Source organism: Choloepus didactylus, chromosome 4 (assembly GCF_015220235.1).
Source record: "Choloepus didactylus isolate mChoDid1 chromosome 4, mChoDid1.pri, whole genome shotgun sequence".
NCBI classification, from domain to species: Eukaryota; Metazoa; Chordata; class Mammalia; order Pilosa; family Megalonychidae; genus Choloepus; species Choloepus didactylus.
Genome location: NC_051310.1, coordinates 129966555 through 129988429, shown reverse-complemented (window position 1 = coordinate 129988429; position 21875 = coordinate 129966555). Strand labels below are relative to the sequence as shown.

The window sequence follows — 21875 nt, the reverse complement described above, 5'->3', positions numbered from 1 at the left end:
ACCTTTACTGGAGGTCTTTATTTCTTTATGCTGCTTTGGTCCACAGTTTAGTGTCCTTTCCTTTCAGTCTGAAGAACTGCTTTTTCCATCATTTTTAGGGCAGGTCTAGCGGTGACAAGCCTTCTCAGCTTATGTTTATCTGGGAATGTGTTAATCTCTCCCTCACTTTTGAAAGAAAGTCTCACCAGATACAAAATTATTGGTTGGCAGTTGTTGTGTTTCAGCAGTTTAAAATATTTAGCCTCACCGTCTTCTTGCCTCCATGGTTTTTGATGGGAAATCGGCACTTAATCTTATTGTGACTCCCTTGTATATAATACATTGCGTTTCTCTTGCAGCTGTCATAATTTTCTCCTTATCACTGGCATTGGGCAGTTTGATTATTATGTGTCTGGACTTAGTTCTCTTTGGGGTTCTTCAGGGTTCTTGAATGGGTGCATTCAAGTCTTGTTAAATTTGAGAAGTTTTCTGCCATTTTTTCTTTGACTATTCCTTCTGCCCCTTTCTTTCTGCTCATACTGGGACTCCCATAATGCATATATTGATATACTTGATGGTTTCCCATAGGTCTTTTAGGCTCTGTTCACTTTTTAAATTCTGTTTTCTTTCTGCTCCTCAGCCTGAATCCTTTCAATTGCCTTGCCTTCGAATTCACTGATTCTTTCTTTTACTAGCGCCAACCTGCTGTTGAAACCCTCTTGGAAATTTTTCATTTCAGTTATTGTATTTACCCCAGTATTTCTGTTTGGTTCCTTTTAAAAATTTCTTTCTCTTTATTCAGATTCCCATATTTTCATTCATTGTTTTCCTGCTGTCTTTTATTTCTTTCTCTGTGCTTTCCTTTATCTCCTTGACCATATTGAGGATCATTTTTTAAAAAGTATGTGCAAAATCTTTTCTTTTTTGATGGTTTCTGGATTTTCATCCTGTTTGTGTGGATGGGCCACTGTTTCCTGTTTCTTTGTGAGTCTTGTAATCTTTTGTTGTATGCTGTACACTTTAATATTTTAAAGTGTTAATTCTGGGATTTGGCCACTGAGCTCTCTGTTCTTTAAGTTTGTATCCAGACTAGTGATAGGACAGAGATTCTTTGAGTGCCAGGAGCTAACAAAAGTAAACAAATCAAAATATTAGATTATGTATATAGTAACAGAATAAAAATAAATTTAAAAATCCCATGGAACTGCACTACACGTTGAACTCTAAGCTAAACCCATGGACTTCATAGTACACTTATAAAAATGTGCTATTATAAGTTGTAATAAATGTTTCACACCAATGCTAGGTGTTGGTGGTGGGGTGGTATAAGGGAATCCTGTATTTTATGGATGATTGTGCTGTAAACCCACAGCTTCTCTAATAAAGGGGAAAAAAATAAACCAATGCAAACAACAGCTTTCACAGTCTTTGTAAATTGGCTGTATGTTTCCTGCTGCTCTCCTTTAGAGTTTAGTCCTCCCATCAAGATCAGCTGGAGACAAATGTGAAGGGCCCCCATTCTCTGTCTTTTTGAACCTGTGTCTTGCCCTTGGCTTGTGCTTTCTGTTGACCTTAGGAATTCCCCCATTAACAGGAATTTGAATGCCCTCTGTACTCCCCAAGGAATAGACTTTCTCCCTCTCCTGTGTGCTCTATTATATGACTTAAAGAAAGTAATCCTTTGCCCCAGGCTGCTTGGACTTGTTTCTTACACTGCTTTAGCTGTCAGTAATCTGCATCTGCTTGCAGGTTCTGGGAGAGCCAGCCAGAGAAGAGTTTTCTGGTTCGGGTTTCTACCCTATAGATTGGCACCCACATACAAGCTCCGCAGTACGTGCATAGGGTTTACTCTGCTTCCTATGGAACAGGGCCAGGGACCCATAATTGGAACACAAGCTGGCTCCACACCACATCTGGGAGGGTGTGAGAGGAGTCAGCAAGGGCACCAGGAGCTTTTCCTATTGCTTTTAAAGCTGTGATTTTTTTGATTCGGCACCCACCCAGTTACTGCAACCCTTTAACTGTTTTCTGGAGTTTTGAGGAAAATGGTTCTGCCAGTTTGTGCTAGTTATTCAAAGGTTCAGTGGGAAAACAGCATCTATAACATCTATGCCACCATCTTGGTTGACTGAAGCCCAGATATTTTTAATGTGTGCTATTGAGTGGAAATTTTTTTTTTTTAAGATGGCATTTAATCTTTACATATGTCTTCAGTCTGATATTATTGTCTTATCCTCTTGCCTGACATTTGTAAGACCAGCTTTGGTACCTTCTCTGATGGAGAATGCCTTCTTATTTTTTGTTTTATTGATTAAAGAAATTTCATTATTCTATAAGTCAGGCGTTGTATTAGGTAGTATTTATCTTCACTTTACGGATGAGAAAACAGGCTCAGAAAGTTAACCCACTTGTCCAAGGTTGTAGAGCTAATGAATGGTGGAGCCAGAATGTGAACCCTAGTTTCTATGAGTCAAAGCCTGTATTCTTATCCTACACTTCACTCTTGGTCATATCAAGTCTATTTCATAATCATAGTTTTTATTCTGTATTGCACTGAAACCTTTTCCATTTTTTGGAGATAGAATATCTTTTTCCCTGTTTTCTGATTGTCAGAAGAGTTAGGATGTTCTTGCTAACAGGCAGAATTAAGGTTTGATTGAGTTGATCTGTGGATTAGTTTATCTTCTTGTACCTTTGTGTATTAGTCAGGTTTCTTCAGAGAAACAGAACTGACAAGATCTACACACACACACACACACACACACACACACACACACACGTATATATATACACACACACACACACATATATATTAAGAGATTTATTGTAGGAATTGGCTCATGTGACTGTGAGGATTAGCAAGTCTGTAGAGCAGGCCACAAGTTAAGAACTTGATGGTGACATAGAATTCCCCAGGAGAAGCTGGCTGGCTGAAGTAACGGTAGATGTTCTTCTTTCTGATGGCTAAGTCATCAGTTCTTCCTTGAAAGCCTTCAGCTAATTAGATGAAACTCCTCTCATTGCTGAAGGCTTTCTCCTTTGTTGATTGTAGATGTAATCAATCGAATAATGATTTAAATCCACGAAATACCCTCACAGTAACAGTCAGGCTAGGATTCGCTTGACTAGACGACTGGATGCCATAACCTAGTCAAGCTGACATGAAATTAACCATCATGCTTCGTATTGGTGACTTGAGTATGGGTCATACCTTGGCTGAACAGTGAGTTCACAGCAGTCTGATAAGACCTAATCTCTGCTTTAAATGTTCTCTCTGGTTTCCTCATTTCTTTCTTGGCCCTGCTCAGGATTTTTTTCCATTCTCATGATTGTGGTAGTAATATCTCTGCTCCTCTGACCTTCAGTAAAGATATTGCAGAGGGTCATGCAGCTACTTCTGTGTTGGTATTGAGAATAGGTGTTTTCTAACTGTTTTCTCATGTTATTCAACAGTTGCAGACAGTATGGTTGCCGGGTAATGATGAGCATAGTCAGTAGTAGTATCCCTAACTGAAGGGCTGAAGGAATTACGCAGAATGGGAGTCAGAGCATAAGGCCTCAAGGTAGACTGAGGAGAGGCAGTAGAGCATAAGGGTTAAAAACATGCACTGGACCCAGACTGTTTGTGTTTGAGTCCTGGCTCTACCATGTAATAGCTGTGACCTTGGGCAGTTACCATTTTTGGGCCTCATTATTATACTAGGGATAATAATATTACTACTTCATAAAGTTGTTGGTGGGTTGAGATGATGCTTGTAAAGTACTTGACCCATAGTAACTAATGTTAGTTATTATCAATAGATAATACAGGGGTGACAGAGAAAATGACATGATGTATCTTGGTTCCATGCTTTTGGCATTTGCCATATTATTAATGTATTTCCTTCATTCTAAGCTGTACATTTTTATGTTTTAGTATTACTGAAATAAGAATGCACAGTTAAGACAGTAACTACATTTAATGTGATAGACGGGGTTTCTTTCCTCAAAAGCTGTTATTCATTCAACGCTATATCTCCAAGTTGAGAAAATAAGATATTGTATATTACTTAATATATGATTTACATTGTGTGGGTTGATATTAGGCAGCTCACTAAACAATACAAATAGCCAGTTACTCACTATTAACTATAATAATTTTTAATTTTTGTATAATTGTGTGTTTGCCAAAAAGATAGAGAATGTTTTGCTTGATAGTGTAAAATTTGCACAGAAGGTATCAGGTATATAACCTAAGGTAATTTATAGGAGTTTAAGTTGGTACGCATAGCCTCTTTTCCATTTCAGGTGTATTCAGTGAATTACTAATTCTGAAAGATTTCAGGATGAAGAACATCTAAAATCTTCCTTACTGAAGGTTTCTGGACCTTATATTTTGCAATTTGTTTTTACTTTTACTTTTAACTGATATCTTGGCACTTAAATTTTTGGAATATATATTACTTTGTGTACCTTCTTTGGAAAAGTTTATTTTTGAAAGGCAGTTATGAGACTTTTCCCCTCAACTTTTATAGGTTATTTGGCTGTTTCTTTATTTCTACATGAAAATCATGAACTGCTGCTTCTCCTTGTGAATACAGTTGTAAAGGTACTGTATTGTGTGTTGGTTAATATGAAGTCTCATATTAATCCTTCAGGCATCTGACAGTTCTCTTCTTTCATGTTGAGTTAAATAATAATTTTGGAAGAAGATAAGCTTACAGAATGGGCCTAGAAACATCTTTTAGATCAGTTTTTGCAACTATAAAATGGGGCTAATAATAGAATTTATAGTTGTGTATGTTAAAGGAATGACTGTAAAGTTGTAGCTGTTATTATTGTTGTTTTTTAATGTTTCATTTAAGAAAACAGAACTAGAATTATAATCAGGTCTTCAGGCTCTTTGCCAGGTGCACTTTTTCTCTCGGATTTGTTCTATTTGGATATCGATATAAACTGAGTAATTGAAGTCTTTGAATTCTAAAGAGTCATTTTAAAGGGAAATAGAGTATAATTGGATAAGTGAGATGTATAGATAATAAAAACACAATTAAGCCACACTCACGTATTTTTTCCTGCTGAACTTTTTATCAAAATTAATAATAAGGTATAATTGAATGGTCACACTTGTTCCTGTTTGTCTTGTGGCAGTCTTTTGATATGTGTGTGTGTGTATGGTATTTTCTGACTTTCAAGTCAATATGTTGTATTAAGGTTATTGTTAAGTTCAAATTTTTTCCATACTCAAACATATTTTTTGGTTCCATTAGAATTATTTATAAACTATGCTTATATAAGTATATATGAATGCATTTTATTACATATATTCTGGAATAACTTCCTTTTAAACTCCATTTATATTATTGCTGATTAACAAGAAAAATTCATACTTTGTTATTGGTTTAAAAAAGTTTTAAAGCCTGCATGTAAAGAAAAGGAGACTACTTTGGCCAATATCAGAACAGAAATACAGTTTTTTTTTAATTTTAGTTGCTTTTGGGCTATATTTATCTATTGACTTTATTAAGGCAAATGAAATAAACAGGGACAGGACAGTCCTATAAAATAAAAGCCTAAATATGTACAAATTAAACAGTTAGTGGAAAACAACCTAGTAGCACTATTAGGATATTGAGCTCACCATCCCTAATTCCAAATTTTACACTGAATGTTTTGTTTGCTTAATAATTATGCCAGGACTTGCAGAGTACTAATCTGGTAGAAGTATGCATGGCACTTACTATCGTCAGCCAGATCTTCCCTCGAGAAATGATTCCAGCTGTTCTTCCATTAATAGAAGATAAACTGCAACATTCTAAGTAAGTAAATTATTTTTGGATAGTTATTTCTCACCATATATTTCAAAACAAAAATTTACACTTGAAATTTTATTATAACTTGAACTTAATGTTACCAGGATAGAGAATAATCTTTGCCGGTTATAATGCAAATATTCCCAATAGGTTTGTCCTTTATATGGGTTTAAAAAACTGATAGCTAGCTTTTAAAAATTAAACTGACAGGCTTAGTATCAGGAATCTTTGGCTTTCCTCCCAGTTCTACCTCTAATGAGCAGTGGTCCTGGTTTTCCCTTGGCTATGTGGGGTTGGTTTAAGCTCCTTAGTTCTCACAAAATTGTTTTTAGAATAAAATGAAATAATGGAAGATGTTTGGAAATAGTTCAGGTGCTATGAATGCAAAAGTTTGATGTATAGGCAAGGTGCTTTTATAGCAAAACCACAGTGTTCAAATTCTATTTTAAAGTAGAATATATATAATTGAATATTAACTGGTAATATTTTGCTAACCTTCTCTTTTTACAAGCTTGATATACTTTCTCATCACTTAGAATTATTTTGTTTTTGACCATGCCCCTTAGCTTCATGATCTGTAAAGCTAGGAAAAATTTTATAATCATTTTACATTTTTCCTCTCTGACTACAATATTTTAGTTAGACCTACATTCTTTTTTTTTTTTTTTTTCTTTTTTTTATCTTCATTTTATTGAGATATATTCACATACCACGCAGTCATACAAAACAAATCGTACTTTCGGTTGTTTACAGTACCATTACATAGTTGTACATTCATCACCTAAATCAATCCCTGACACCTTCATTAGCACACACACAAAAATAACAATAATAATAATTAGAGTGAAAAAGAGCAATTGAAGTAAAAAAGAACACTGGGTACCTTTGTCTGTTTGTTTCCTTCCCCTATTTTTCTACTCATCCATCCATAAACTAGACAAAGTGGAGTGTGGTCCTTATGGCTTTCCCAATCCCATTGTCACCCCTCATAAGCTACATTTTTATACAGCTGTCTTCGAGATTCATGGGTTCTGGGTTGTAGTTTGATAGTTTCAGGTATCCACCACCAGCTACCCCAATTCTTTGGAACCTAAAAAGGGTTGTCTAAAGTGTGCGTAAGAGTGCCCACCAGAGTGACCTCTCGGCTCCTTTTGGAAACTCTCTGCCACTGAAGCTTATTTCATTTCCTTTCACATCCCCCTTTTGGTCAAGAAGATGTTCTCCGTCCCACGATGCCAGGTCTACATTCCTCCCCGGGAGTCATATTCCACGTTGCCAGGGAGATTCACTCCCCTGGGTGTCTGATCCCACGTAGGGGGGAGGGCAGTGATTTCACCTTTCAAGTTGGCTTAGCCAGAGAGAGAGGGCCACATCTGAGCAACAAAGAGGCATTCGGGAGGAGGCTCTTAGGCACAACCATAGGGAGGCCTAGCCTCTCCTTTGCAGCAGACCTACATTCTTGATAAAGATTTTTTTTTTTGTTACTAAAACCACATTTCTTAATTCCATATTCTTGTTAAGTCAGTGTTTTTAATGTTCTAAGACTGTGAAATATCTTCTTATAGCTTTTGGTCTTTAAGAAATCTTGGACCATGAATTTTCCAGCTAAAATGATAGCTTTTGCTAAGAATTATAGAATAACGTCATAGTTTTTTTGAACTTTTTATGTTTTGTTGATGTCAAATCTGTGTTTAGAAGAAAGGATGGGTGTAGACAATTTTTTGGAAATAAAATATTTGTTTTTCTTAACTAATTATAGGCTTATCTGATCATAGCAGCAGCATATTTTTAGGTAATTTTTCCTAACCACCAGTCTTGTGATCATAGTTATTCACCCTTTATATGAAATCCTTCTGAGAATTAAAAGACCGCCTAAATTTCTTTTTTTTTTCCCCTACTACTTCCTGTCTACTCTAATTGCATCCTGGCCTCTCATGTTTTCTAACAACGAGAATTCAGACTTTTTGAAATTTTGTTTTTGCAGTTATGGCCATACCCAACTCTATACTTATAGAGTAAAGAGCTAAATAATATGGGAAGCTACAGTTAGTCACAAAGATGTGAGACAGGGCTCTAATTCGACATTTAAATCCCTGGCTATTTCAGCAAGCCAGAACCAGAGCCAGAATTCAAGTCTCCTGATGTCTCCCCTATAGGCCTCAGGCCATGCCTAGAGATTTCTGAGACTGTTCAGAGTTTGAATTCTTTTTCCTCACCTTGTTTGCCTACTTTTCCCTGTAACTAATATTGGTTAATATCCAATGGCAATATGGTTATTGCCATATTTATAACATGGACAGTTAAAGTCTCTTGAGGTCTTACCTCCTTAGAGATAACTGCTTTTACAGCTTAGTGTATTAGAATAAAGAAATTCATAATAAATGCATAACTCTTACTTATTTTTATTTTTTAGATTATAAGGTAGTAGCTGATGTCTTGATACCATCTGGCCCATAATCTTTTTTTAAAACTTTTTATTTGGAATAATTTCAAACTTACAGGACAGTTGTATAAATAATACAAAACCAATACAGAGAACTCCAATATAACCCCAACCCAAATACCCACATTTACCAAATTTTAACATTTTGTCACATTTGTTATACCTTTCTTTCTTCACTTCCCTCTCTTCCATGCTCCCTCCCTCCCTTCCTTCCCTCTTTCCTTCTATTTCATGTAAATGAAACCATACAATATCTATTCTTCCATCCGTCTGTCCATCCTTTCTATTATTTCATGTAAATGGAATCATCCATTATCTGTCACAATCATATTGTGTGATTGTGCCTGACTTATTTCACTCAACATGATGTGTTCAAGGTTCATCCATGTTGGAGCATTTATCAGAACTTCATTCTTTTTATAGCTGAATAATATTTCATTGCATGTATATACCACGTTTTATTTATCCGTTCATCTGCTGATGGGCATTTGGGTTGCTTCCCCCTGTTGGCTACTGTTAATAATGCTGCTGTGAACATTGGTGTTCTGTTTTATCCCTGCTTTCAGTTCTTTTGGGTATGTACCTAGCAGTGGGATTGCTGGGTCATATGGTAGTTCTGTGTTTAACTTTTTAAGAAACTTCCGTATCAGCTGCACCATTTTACATTCCTACCAACAATTTTTGAGGGTTTCTATTTTTCTGCATCCTCACCAGCACTTATTATTTTCCATTTTTTAATAATAGCCATTCTGGAGTGTATGAGGTGGCATTTCATTGTGGTTTTAAATTGCATTTCCCTAATGGCTAATGACGTTGAGTATCTTTTCATGTGCTTATTGGACATTTGTATGTCTTCTTTGGAAACATGTATTTTAATTGGATTGTCTTTTGTTGGGGAGTTGTAAGAGTTCTTTATATATTCTGGATATGAGAACCTTATCACATATATGGTTTCCAAATATTTTCTCCCATTCTTTTGGCTGTCTTCACTTTCTTCCTAATACCCTTTGATGCATAGAAGTTTTTAATTTTGATGAAGTTCCATTTATCTATTTTTTATTTTGTCTTACGCTTTTGGTATCAAGTCTAAGAATCCATTGCCTAAAATGAGATCCTGAAGATATTTCCTTATTTTCTTCTAAGCGTTTTATAGTTTTAGCGCTTATATTTTGGTTGTTGATCGATTTTGAGTTAATTTTTATATGTGGTTTCAAGTTTGTGTTCACTTTCATTCTTTTGCATGTGGATATCCAGTTTTCCCAGCACCCTTTTTTGAAGAGTCTATTCTTTTCCCACTCAGTGAACCTGGCATCCTTGTTGAAAATCAGTTGGCCGTAGATATGTGGCCCATCATCTTTTTAAATTAAATGTCCAGTGGTTCAAATGGGTTTGTTTAGATTTCATATTTTATCTTTAGGGAAATCATACGAAGAAAAGCTGTTCTGGCACTATACAAATTCCATCTCATTGCTCCCAATCAAGTACAGCATATTCATATTAAGTTTCGGAAAGCACTTTGTGACAGAGATGTTGGAGTCATGGCTGCTTCCTTGCACATATACCTTAGGATGATTAAGGTAAGTTGGAAATTTCAGCAGGTATTGAGTAACCATTAGAAAAATATAATTAAGGAATTAAAAAAAAACCCTCAGATCTTTCAGTAAAATGCTTTCAGTTAACATTTTAAATTTGATTGCCTTTTTTAAAAAAGATTCTCCATTTTTATTACTTATTTCCTAAGCAGATTTTTGTAAAAATACTATATGCATAAGATAAAAATTTTTCTAACAATATAAAAGTATACACAGTGAAAAAGTAAGTTTCCTTCTGTCCCTGGACACCCAGCCCTTTAGTTTCTGTCCTACCCTAAGCATTCTTTTTTTAAAAAACATCTTTATTGAGATATAATTGACATACATTAGACTGCATATGTTTAAATTGTACAATACCATAAGTTTTGATGTACACATATACTCATGAAACTATACGTACAATTAAGATAGCAATCATACCTCTCACCCCCAAAAGTTTCTTGATGTCCCATTGTAATCCCTCCCTCTAGTTCCTCTTTGTACCTACTCCACACCCAGGTAATACCTCATCTTCTTTCTGTACTGTAAATTAGTTTGCATTTTCTAGGATTTTATATAAATGGAATCATATAATATATACCCTTTTGTGTCTGGCTTTTTTTCATGCAGCATAATAATTATTATTTTTTAACACAGTTGTAATTATATGCTGTAAGTCCATCCAAAGTGTACGATCAGTGGCTCTTAGTATAATCACTGAGCTGTGCTTAAATCTTCACAGTTAATTTTAGAACATTTTCATCTCTCCGAAAAGAAAAACACCATGCCTCTTATACCCGTTTTTTTTAATATTCATTTTATTGAGATATATTCACATACCATGCAGTCATACAAAACAAATCATACATTCAGTTGTTCACAGTACCATTACATAGTTGTACATTCATCACCAAAATCAATCCCTGACACCTTCATTAGCACACACACAAAAATAACAGGAATAATAATTAAAGTGAAAAAGAGCAGTTAAAGTAAAAAAGAACACTGGGTGCCTCTGTCTGTTTGTTTGTTTCCTTCCCCTATTTTTCTACTCATCCATCCATAAACTAGACAAAGTGGAGTGTGGTCCTTATGGCTTTCCCAATCCCATTGTCACCCCTCATAAGCTACATTTTTATACAGTTGACTTCAAGATTCATGGGTTCTGGGTTGTAGTTTGATATTTTTGGGTATCTGCCACCAGCTACCTCAATTCATTAGAACCTAAAAAGGGTTGTCTATATTGTGCGTAAGAGTGCCCACCAGAGTGACCTCTCGGCTCCTTTTGGAATCTCTCTGCCACTGAAGTTTATTTCATTTCCATTCACATCCCGCTTTTGGTCAAGAAGATGTTCTCCGTCCCATGATGCCAGGTCACATTCCTCCTCAGGAGTCATATTCCACGTTGCCAGGGAGATTCACTCCCCTGAGTGTCTGATCCCACGTAGAGGGGAGGGCAGTGATTTCACCTTTCAAGTTGGCTTAGCTAGAGAGAGAGGGCCACATCTGAGCAACAAAGAGGCATTCGGGAGGAGGCTCTTAGGCACAATTATAGGGAGGCCTAGCCTCTCCTTTGCAGCAACCGTCTTCCCAAGGGTAAAACCTATGGTAGAGGGCTCAACCCATCAAACCACCAGTCCCCTATGTCTGTGGGCACGTTAGCAACCATCACGTCTTTTTTTTTTTTTTTTTTTTTTTAATCTTCATTTTATTGAGATATATTCACATACCACGCAGTCATACAAAACAAATCGTACTTTCGATTGTTTACAGTACCATTACATAGTGGTACATTCATCACCCAAATCAATCCCTGACACCTTCCTTAGCACACACACAAAAATAACAAGAATAATAATTAGAGTGAAAAAGAGCAATTGAAGTAAAAAAGAACACTGGGTACCTTTGTCTGTTTGTTTCCTTCCCCTATTTTTCTACTCATCCATCCATAAACTAGACAAAGTGGAGTGTGGTCCTTATGGCTTTCCCAATCCCATTGTCACCCCTCATAAGCTACGTTTTTATACAACTGTCTTCGAGATTCATGGGTTCTGGGTTGTAGTTTGATAGTTTCAGGTATCCACCACCAGCTACCCCAATTCTTTGGAACCTAAAAAGGGTTGTCTAAATTGTGCGTAAGAGTGCCCACCAGAGTGACCTCTCGGCTCCTTTTGGAATCTCTCTGCCACTGAAGCTTATTTCATTTCCTTTCACATCCCCCTTTTGGTCAAGAAGATGTTCTCCGTCCCATGATGCCAGGTCTACATTCCTCCTCGGGAGTCATATTCCATGTTGCCAGGGAGATTCACTCCCCTGGGTGTCTGATCCCACATAGAGGGGAGGGCAGTGATTTCACCTTTCAAGTTGGCTTAGCTAGAGAGAGAGGGCCACATCTGAGCAACAAAGAGGCATTCGGGAGGAGGCTCTTAGGCACAATTATAGGGAGGCCTAGCCTCTCCTTTGCAGCAACCGTCTTCCCAAGGGTAAAACCTATGGTAGAGGGCTCAACCCATCAAACCACCAGTCCCCTATGTCTGTGGGCACGTTAGCAACCATCACGTCTTATACCCCCTATTAATGATACTTAGCTTTGGTGGGAAACCTTTGTTACAGTTGTTGGAAGAATGTTGAGATATTACTGTTGATGATAGTTTGCATTAGGTGCATTTTTTCCTATATACCATCCTGTTACTAGCAGCTTGTAGTTGTGACATACATTTGTTCTAATTCGTGGAAGAACATTCTTGTATTTGTACTATTAACCACCTTTGTCATCCACAACAGGGTTCACTATGTTATACAATCCCTTGTTTCATCCTCTAGCTTTCCTTCTAGTGATAAACAGGACCCTAAACTTCCCCATTCAACCACTGTCACGCACATGATTCAGCACTGTTGTTTACATGTGTTAAAACATGCTAACATCACCTCTATCCATTTTTAAAAATTTACAAAAACTCTTATTAAAAAATTCTGTACAAATTAAGCATCAGTTCCTCATTCTCTATCCACAGTCTGTTTTCTGGTAACATACTCTAGATGCTAACTTCATGAGTTTGCTTGTTGTATTTAGTTCATATTAGTGAGATCACCCTATATTTGTGACTGGCTTATTTCACTCAACGTAACATCCTTCAGGTTCCTCCATGTTGTCACATGTATCAGGACTTCTTTTCTTCTTACAGCTGAACAATATTCCGTTGTATATATATATACCACATTTTGTTTATCCATTTATTGGGTGATGGATGCTTGGGTTGCTTCCATCTTTTGGCAGTTGTCTATTTCTGAATTCTGAATTTAGTTCCATTGTTCAATATGTCAATCTTTATGCCAGTACTATGCTGTTTTGACCACTGTAGCTTTGTAATATGCTTTGAAGTCAGGAAGCATGAGTCCTTCAACTTCATTTTTTTTCAAGATGTTTTTGGCTATTCGAGACCCTTTATCCTTCCAAATAAATATGATAATTGGCTTTTCCATTTCTGTGAAGTAGGCTCTTGGAATTTTGATTGGTATTAAATTGAACCTGTAGATCAATTTGGGTAGAATTGACATCTTAAAGCCTTCCAATCCATGAACATGGAATGCCATTCCATTTATTTAGGTCTTCTTTGATTTCTTTTAGCAAAGTTTTCTGAATATAGGTCCTTTACATCCTTGCTTAAGTTTATTCCTTATATTTATTTTTTTATTCCAGATATTTGTTCCTTTTAGTTGCTATTGTAAATGGAATTTTTTTCTTGATTGTGTCCTCAGATAGCTCATTTCTAGTGTATAGAGGCACTACTGATTTTTGTGCATTGACCTTCTATCCTGCTACTTTGCAGGACTCATTTATTACATCTGGTAGCTTTGTTTTTGTAGGTTTTTCGGAACTTTGTAAATATAAGATCATGTCTGCAAATAGTGAAAGTTTTACTTCTTCCTTTCTGATTTGGTTGCCTTTTATTTCTTTTTCTTAACAAATTGCTCTAGCTAGAACTTCTAGCACAATGTTAAATAACTGGTGACACTGGGTATCTTTATCTTGTTCCTGATATTAGAGGGAAAGCTTTCAGTCTCTTATTGTTGAGTATGATGTTAACTGTGGGTTTTTCATATATGCCTTTTATCATGTTGAGGAAGTTTCCTTTGAATCCTATATTTGAAAGTGTTTTTATCAAGCAAGGATGCTGAATTTTGTCAAATGCCTTTTCTGTGTCGATTGAGATGATCATGTGGTTTTTCCCTTTTGATTTTTTAATCTATTTACATTAAGTGATTTTCTTGTGTTTAACCACCCTTGTATACCTGGAATAAAGCCCACTTGATCATGTTGTATAATTCTTTTAATGTTGGATTTGATTTGCAAGTATTTTGTTGAGGATTTTTGCATCTATATTCATTATAGAGATTGGTTTGTAATTTTATTTTTTTGTAGTATCTTTATCTGATTTTGGTATTAGGGTGATGTTGGCTTAATAGAATGAGTTAGGTAGTGTTCCCTCTTCAGTTTTTTGAAAGAGTTGAAACAAGATTGGTATTAATTCTTCTTGGAATGATTGGTAGAATTCACCTAGCCATCTGGTCCTGGACTTCTCTTTGTTAGTAGGTTTTTGATGACTGAGTCTATGTGTACTTGTAATTGGTCTGTTGAGGTCTTCTGTTTCATCTAGAGTCAGTGTAGGTTGTTCATGTGTTTCTAGGAATTTGTCCATTTCATCTAGGTTGTCTAATTTGTTGGCAAAGAGTTGTTGATAGAATCCTCTTAAGATCCTTTTATTTCTGTGGGGTTAGTTGTAATGTCTCCCCCTTTCACTTCTCATTTTTATTTATTTGCATCTTCTCCCCTTTTTTCTTTATAATGATAAAGCTAAGAGTTTTCAGTTTTATTATCTTCTCTATCAACCAACTTTTGATTTTGTTGATTCTCTCTACTGTTTTTTTTGTTGTTGTTGTTCTCAATTTCATTTATTTCTGCTCTAATCTTTGTTATTTCTTTCCTTCTGTTTGCTTTGGGATTAGTTTTCTGTTCTTTTTCTAGCTCTTTCAGGTAAGCAGATAGGTCTTTGATTTCAACTCTTTCTTCCTTCTTAATATAGGCATTTAGGGCTATAAATTTCCCTCTCAGCACTGCCTTTGCTGCATCCCATAAGTTTTGATGTGTTTGTATTCTCGTTTTCATTAGTCTTCAGATATTTACTAATTTCCCTTGAAATTTCTTCTTTGACCCACTTGTTGTTTTAGACTATATTGTTTAACCTCCATATATTGTGAATCTGCTGTTGCATGCCTCTAGTGTATTTTTAATCTCATCTACCGTGTCTTTCATTCTCATAAATTCTTGCATGCTTTCAAGTTCTTTATGCTCATCCAGTGACTCCTTAACATCCTTTAGCCATATTTTCCTTCATCCTCTTGAATTGGTTTAGGAGATTTGTTTGAAGAACTTTGATTAGTTTTTCCAAATTCTGTCTTTCTTCCAGCTCTCTGATTTGTTCCTTTGACTGGGGCATAGCTTCCTCTTTCTTAATGTGGCTTGTAACTTTTTGCTATTACCTGGGCATCTGCTTATCTTGATGAGATTATTCTGAAGGTCAGTTTCCTCTCTCTTAACTAGAGTTTTGTTGCTGTTTGACTTTTTGTTAAGTTTCTTCTTTGATCCTTGGTTCATCAGTATTTCCCAGCCAAAACAGGGCCAGAGACCCATGCTGTGGGCACAGACCAATTCTAGTGGGCATTGGGGAGAGGGTCAGGATAGATGCAAAAAAAGCCTTTATTTTAGCTCCCCACGGGTGTGCTTTCCTGGCTTGCCCAGCAGATTGCACTCTTTGCAAGAAGGCTTTTTGATGGTTCCCTGAAGGTGTGCTTTCCTGGCCTGCGCAACATACACTCTTCGGCAACCAATTTCCTGCTGCCCTAAGAAGGCAGGGTATTTTTAGCCCTTTGGAAGTTCCACCTCTGATGCAGGTGCTAACAGTGGCATGAGTGGCGCCTGTCCAGGTAGGGCTAATGCATTGGGACTGAGTGGTCTAAATTTGCTGGCTATAGCTGGCTCAGAAATAGGCTGTGTCCCCCTCTAATCTTAAGGAGGAGAGCTTCTTTGGCTCTCCCCATCCGCAGCAGTCCTCCAGGCAGGGATCAGGCTGACCCAAAGCTGCTTCCTTCAACAGTAGGGGATGGGTGCCAGGAGCCTTGGCCATGCAAGTTATCACAGTTTTTCGCTGCAGTTTCTCAGTCTCATAGTCCCACTCTTCCCTGGATGTTGTGCAGGACTCCCCTGGTCTCCAGAGCCCCAGAACAGTTGTATCAGATAGTTTCTGCCTGTCTGTTAGTTGTTTTTGGGAGAGAAGTGAGCCCAGAAGCTTCTTACTCTGCTATCTTCCTGGAAGTCCTAAATTTTATTTTCCCTCTAACATCTACTAAACTTTGAAAGAACTATTATTTTCTTTCCAAAAATTTGCCCTTGATGCATAATGAAAATTACAAAGAAGAATATTAATGTTTGGTTAGAGGAATGTGTATTTAATTTTCCCATTCTAAGAGGTCAGTCATATAGATAATCAAAGCACCTCATTTAGAAATACAAATATGTTTAAATACTGTATTGTTAAGTATTTTTAGCAGGCAAACTTTGAATTAGGTAACTGGAAGAGTTTCATCATGGAATAAATTGTACAAATTGGAGAACTGATTAAATGCAAAAATGAAACTTCTAAGTGAGCATGTATTAAGTGATGCTCTTTTTGTTAAGTAGATTAAAGTATTTCAAACAGGTCTATTTTACTTTTGTTAAGAAATTATTATTAAAAGAATGTTTTTTTTATTTTTATTTTCTTTTTTGGATGTAGGAGAATTCATCTGGATTTAAAGACTTGACTGGGAGTTTTGTGACAATTTTGAAGCAAGTAGTTGGAGGAAAACTCCCTGTAGATTTCAGTTATCACAGTGTGCCAGCACCCTGGTTACAAATTCAACTCCTAAGAATACTAGCACTTCTAGGAAAAGATGATCAAAGGTAAACTATTTTAAGTAATTTTACTTAATGACTCCATAACGCATGATAGACCAGTGTTTTAGCCACTTAGAGGTTTTGTGATAAGCCAAATTCTCTTAATGCTTAATTGACTAAACAGTGATAAATAAACCACTTTAAGAAATCTATAAATTCTTCCAGGTTGCTGGGATAATCCTGTCTTTCTGCTAATCTAAATCCTGCTTGTTGTTAAAGGTACTTCTGAAGCTTCATCTCCTCTGTGAAACTTTCTTAATCATGTTAGTTCAGGGATCTGCAGCTTTCTTTAAGGGGTAAGATAATAAATATTCTAGGTTTTGTGGGCCATATGTTGTCTGTTGCAGTTATTCAACTCTGCTGTTGTAGCATGAGAGCAGCCATGATCATATGTGAACAAATGAGCATGGCTGTGTTCCAAACAAGAGTTTTCATGAGCACTCAAACTTGAATTTCTTATCATCTTTATGTCATGAAATATTATTATTCTTTTGATTTTTCCCCAATCATTTAAACTGTTTAAACCATTCTTAGCTTTTAGCCAGCCATACAAAAACGGGTGGTCGAGATTAGGCCTGCAGGCTATAGTTTGCTGACCCTTGCTTTAGTTGGATGTGAGCACTTCACCTTCTGAATTCATTATTCTGAATTGCTCTTTTGGGCAATAACTTACATTAATTTTTTATGGGTATCTTTCTAACTATATGTATTTTTGAAAATTTTTTATCTTTCTATAATTTTTCAAACATATGGAAAAGTTTCAAGAATAGTACAAGAAATTCCTTTATATCTTGTGCTTAGATTCATCAATTACTTACATTTACTTTATCATTTTCAGGTGTATATATGTGTATGTGTGCATGGGTGAACTATTTGAGAGCAAGTCTAACTAGATTTCAGTTCCTTTGAAAGCAAGAACCATAGCTCAAGTTTCTTTGTATCCACTGTCCCTGATATGCTTTCTTTTTGTTTTTACTGTTTTTATTAGAGAAGTTATGAGTTTATAGACTGGTCATGCATAAAATACAGGATTCCTAATCACCATCCCACCACCAACACCTTGCATTGGTGTGGAACATTTCAAAGTTGATGGTAGCACTTTTTTGTAATTCTACTAATATTTTTAAAATATTAGTTGCCTTTGTTACAACTGATGAAAAATTATTAAAATAGTACTCATTCTAGTCCATAGTTTACATTAGGTGTGTTTTTTTCCATATATACCACCCTATTATTAAAAGCTTGTATACTGTTGTACATTTGTTATAACTGATGAAAGAACATTCTTATATTTTTACTATAAAGTATAGTCTGTTTTCTACGGTAGGGTTCACCATGTTAGACAGTCTTTTCTTTATCTTTTAATTTTCATTCTAGTGACATACACTATCTAAAGTTTTCCCTTTTAATCACGTTCACTTATATAATTCAGTGCTGTTAATTATACTCACAGTAATGTGCTATCGTCATCACCATCCATTTCCAAACCTTTACATTCAATTTAAATAGGAATTCTGTATAAAGCTTCAACTCCCCATTCTCTAATCCCAATTTATGCCCTAGTAAACTGTATTCTAGAATCTATGAGTTTGCTTATAGATAATTAGTTCATATCAGTGAGTTCATACAATATTTGTCCTTTTGAGTCTAGCTTATTTCACTCAGCATAATGCCCTCAAGCTTCATCCATATTGTTGCACGTATTAGGACTTCATTCTTTTCCATGGCTGAATAATATTCCATTGTAGGTATATACCACATTTTGTTTATCTATTCATCTTTTGATGGACAGTTGGGACTTGAGTCATTTCTGTCTTTTGGCAGTTGTGAATACTGCCACTGTGAATATCAGTGTGCAAATACCTGTTTGAGTCCCTGTTCTCAATTCTTCTGGGTATATACCTTGTAGTGGGATTGCCTCATCATATGGTAATTCTATTCTTAGCTTCCTGAGGAACTGCCAAACTTTTCCACAGGGGTTGCACCACTTTTTATTCCTACCAGCAGTGAATGAGTATTCCAGTCTCTCTACATCCTCTCCAATACCTGTAGTTTTCTGATTTTTTGATAGTAGCTATTCTAGTAGGTGTGAAATGATATCTCATTATGCTTTATTTTTTTAATTAGTTTTATTGTGATATATTCACATACTACACAGTCATCTACAGTGTACAATCAGTTGTTCACAGTACCATTTTATAGCTGTGTTTCATTACCACAGTCAATTTTTGAATGTTTTCATTACTCCAAAAAAATAAGAATAAAAATAAAAAAGAACACCTGAAACATCCCATTCCCCATCCCACCCTATTTTTCAATTACTTTTTGTCTCCATTTTTCTACTCATCAGTCTATACACTGGATAAAAGGTGAGCCACAAGATTTTCACAATCACACACCTGGTCGTGGTGTTTAATTCTTTTAATGTGCTGCTGGATTTAATTTGTGAGTATTTTGTTGAGGATTTTTGCATCTGTATTCATTAAAGAGATTGGTCAGTAATTTTCTTTCTTTTGTGTTATCTGTGTCTGATTTTGGTGTTAGGGTGACGTCAGCTTCATAGAATGAATTGGATAGCTTTCCCTCCTCTTCAATTTTTTTAACAAGTTTGAGCAGGATTTGTACTAATTCTTTCTTGAATGCTTGGTAGAATTCACATGTGAAGCCATCTGGTCCTGGGCTTTCCTTTTTTGGGAGCTTTTTGATGACTGACTCAATCTCTTTACTTTTGATTGGTTTGTTGAGGTCTCCTGTTTCTTCTTGAGTCAATGTTGATTGTTTATGCTTTTCTAGGAAGATGTCCATTTTGTCTAAGTTGTCTAGTTTATTAGCATATAGATGCTTGTAGTATCCTCTCATTATCTCCTTTATTTCTGCAAAATCAGTAGTAATGTCTCCTTTCCCGTTTCTGATTGTCATTATTTGCATCCCCTCCCCCCTTTTTTTTGGTTAGCCTAGCTAGGGGTCCATCAGTTTTATTGATTTTCTCAAAGGACCAACTTCTGGTTTTGTTGATTCTATTGTTTTCCTGCTCTCAATTTCATTATTTCTGTTCTAGCCTTTGTTATTTCTTTCCTTCTGTCTGCTTTGGGGTTAGTTTGTTTTCTTTCTCTAATTCCTCCAGGTGAACAGTTAATTCTTCAATTTTTGCTCTCTCTTCTCCCATAAGTTTTGATATGTTGTATTTTCATTGTGATTTGTCTCAAGGTATTTACTAATTTCTCTTGTAATTTCTTCCTTTACCCACTGGTTTTCTAAGAGTGTTGTTTAGCCTCCATACATTTGTGAATTTTACTATCTTCTGCCTGTTATTTATTTCCAACTTCATTCCATTATGATCCAAGAAAGTGTTTTGTAAATATCAATATTTTTAAATATGTTGAGACTTACTTTGTGACCCAACATGTGGTCTATCCTAGAGAATGTTCCATGAGCACTTGAGAAAAATATGTATTCTGCTGCTGTGCTGTGGGGTGTAAGTTTCTATAAATGTCTGTCAAGTCTAGTTCATTTATCATACCATTCAACATCTCCGTTTCCTTATTGATCCTCTGTCTAGGTGTTGTATCCGTTGATGAGAGTGGTATATTGAAGTCTCCAACTATTATTGTAGAGGTATCTACGTCTCCTTTCAGTATTCTCAGTGTTTGCCTCATGAATTTTGGGGCACTCTGGCTTGGTGCATAAATATTTATATTGTTGTATTTTCTTGATGAATTGACCCTTTTATTAATACATAGTATCCTTTGTCTCTTTTAATTGTTTTACTTTTGAAGTCTAATTTGTCTGATATTAATACAGCTACTCTCACTTTTTTTCTGGTTGTTTGCATGAAATATCTTTTTCCAGCCTTTCACTTTCTGCCTATTTTTGTCCTTGTGTCTGAGGTGAATTTCTTGTAGAGAGCTTATAGATGGGTCCTGTTTTTTTATCCATTCTGTCAGTCTTTGTCTTTTTATTGGGGAATTTGATCCATTAACATTTAATGTTATTACTGTGAGGGCAGTACCTTTTTCTACCATTTTGTCTTTTGGATTTTGTATATCATGTCTTATTTTTTCTCTCTCTCTTCTTTTACCCTTCCTGATAAACTTCATTTCTACACTCTTCTCCAAACCTCTCTCTCCTGTCTTTTCCCATCAGCCTGTAGCACTCCCTTTAGTATTTCTTTTAGTGCTGGTCCCTTATTCACAAACTCTTTCAGTGTCTATTTGTCTGAAAATATTTTAATCTCTCTCTTATTTTTGAAGGACAGTTTTGCTAGGTATAGAATTCTTGGTTGGCAGTTTTTCTCTTAACAGTATCTGAAATATATCATACCACTGTCTTTTTGCCTCCATGGTTTCTGTGGAAAAATCTGTACATGGTCTTATCAAGCTTCCCTTGTATGTGATGAATTGCTTTTCTCTTGCTGCTTTGAGAATTCTGTCTTTGTCTTTGACATTGGACAATCTGATCATTAAGTACCTTGGAGTAGGTCTATTGGGATCTCTTCTGTTTGGGGTACGCTGTACTTCTTGAATCTGTAGTTTTTTGTCTTTCTTAAGAGTTGGGAAATTTTCAGTTAATATTTCTTCTGTTATTCTTTCTGCCTCTTTTCCCTTCTCTTCTCCTTCTTGGACACCCCTAACACGTATATTTTTGTGCTTCATGTTGTCAGTCAGCTCCCTCATATTTTTCCGTTCTTTTCACCATCTGTTCTTTTGTGTGTTTGAATTCAAATGTCTTGTCTTCAATTCACGGATCCTTTCTTCTGCATGTTCAATTCTACGGTTGTATCCCTCCATTGTTTTTTTCATCTCCTCCATTGTGTTCTTCATTCTCACAAGTTCTGCCATTTGTTTTTTCAAGTTTACAAATTCTTCTTTATGGTCACCCAGTGTCTTCTTTATATCATTCATCTCTTTTGCCATATCTTCCCTCAGTTCATTGAATTGATTTGGGATTAGTTGTCTCAACTCCTGTATCTCGGTTGAACTATTAGTTTGTTCCTTTGGCTTGTCCTATTTTCATGTTTCCTAGTATGGCTCATTATCTTAAGCTGTCTAGGTATCTGATTTTCTTGATTAGTTTATCCTGGAGCTCATTTTCGCTCT

The 21875-nt window shown here is 35.9% G+C and overlaps 1 protein-coding gene across 4 annotated transcripts in view; it reads left to right on the top strand.

Annotated features, from left to right (window-relative positions):
- Nucleotides 1-21875, top strand: part of AP4E1 (adaptor related protein complex 4 subunit epsilon 1) — a 106902-nt gene that overhangs the window by 18913 nt on the left and 66114 nt on the right. For 3 of the 4 annotated variants that reach the window (XM_037833984.1, XM_037833981.1, XM_037833982.1), the window contains exons 4-7: nt 4494-4567; nt 5656-5777; nt 9632-9791; nt 16619-16785. In XM_037833984.1, coding sequence (XP_037689912.1) covers nt 4494-4567; nt 5656-5777; nt 9632-9791; nt 16619-16785 — 523 coding nt within the window. The remainder of the gene's footprint in view (nt 1-4493; nt 4568-5655; nt 5778-9631; nt 9792-16618; nt 16786-21875) is intronic. The other variant, XM_037833983.1, reaches the window with a different exon arrangement.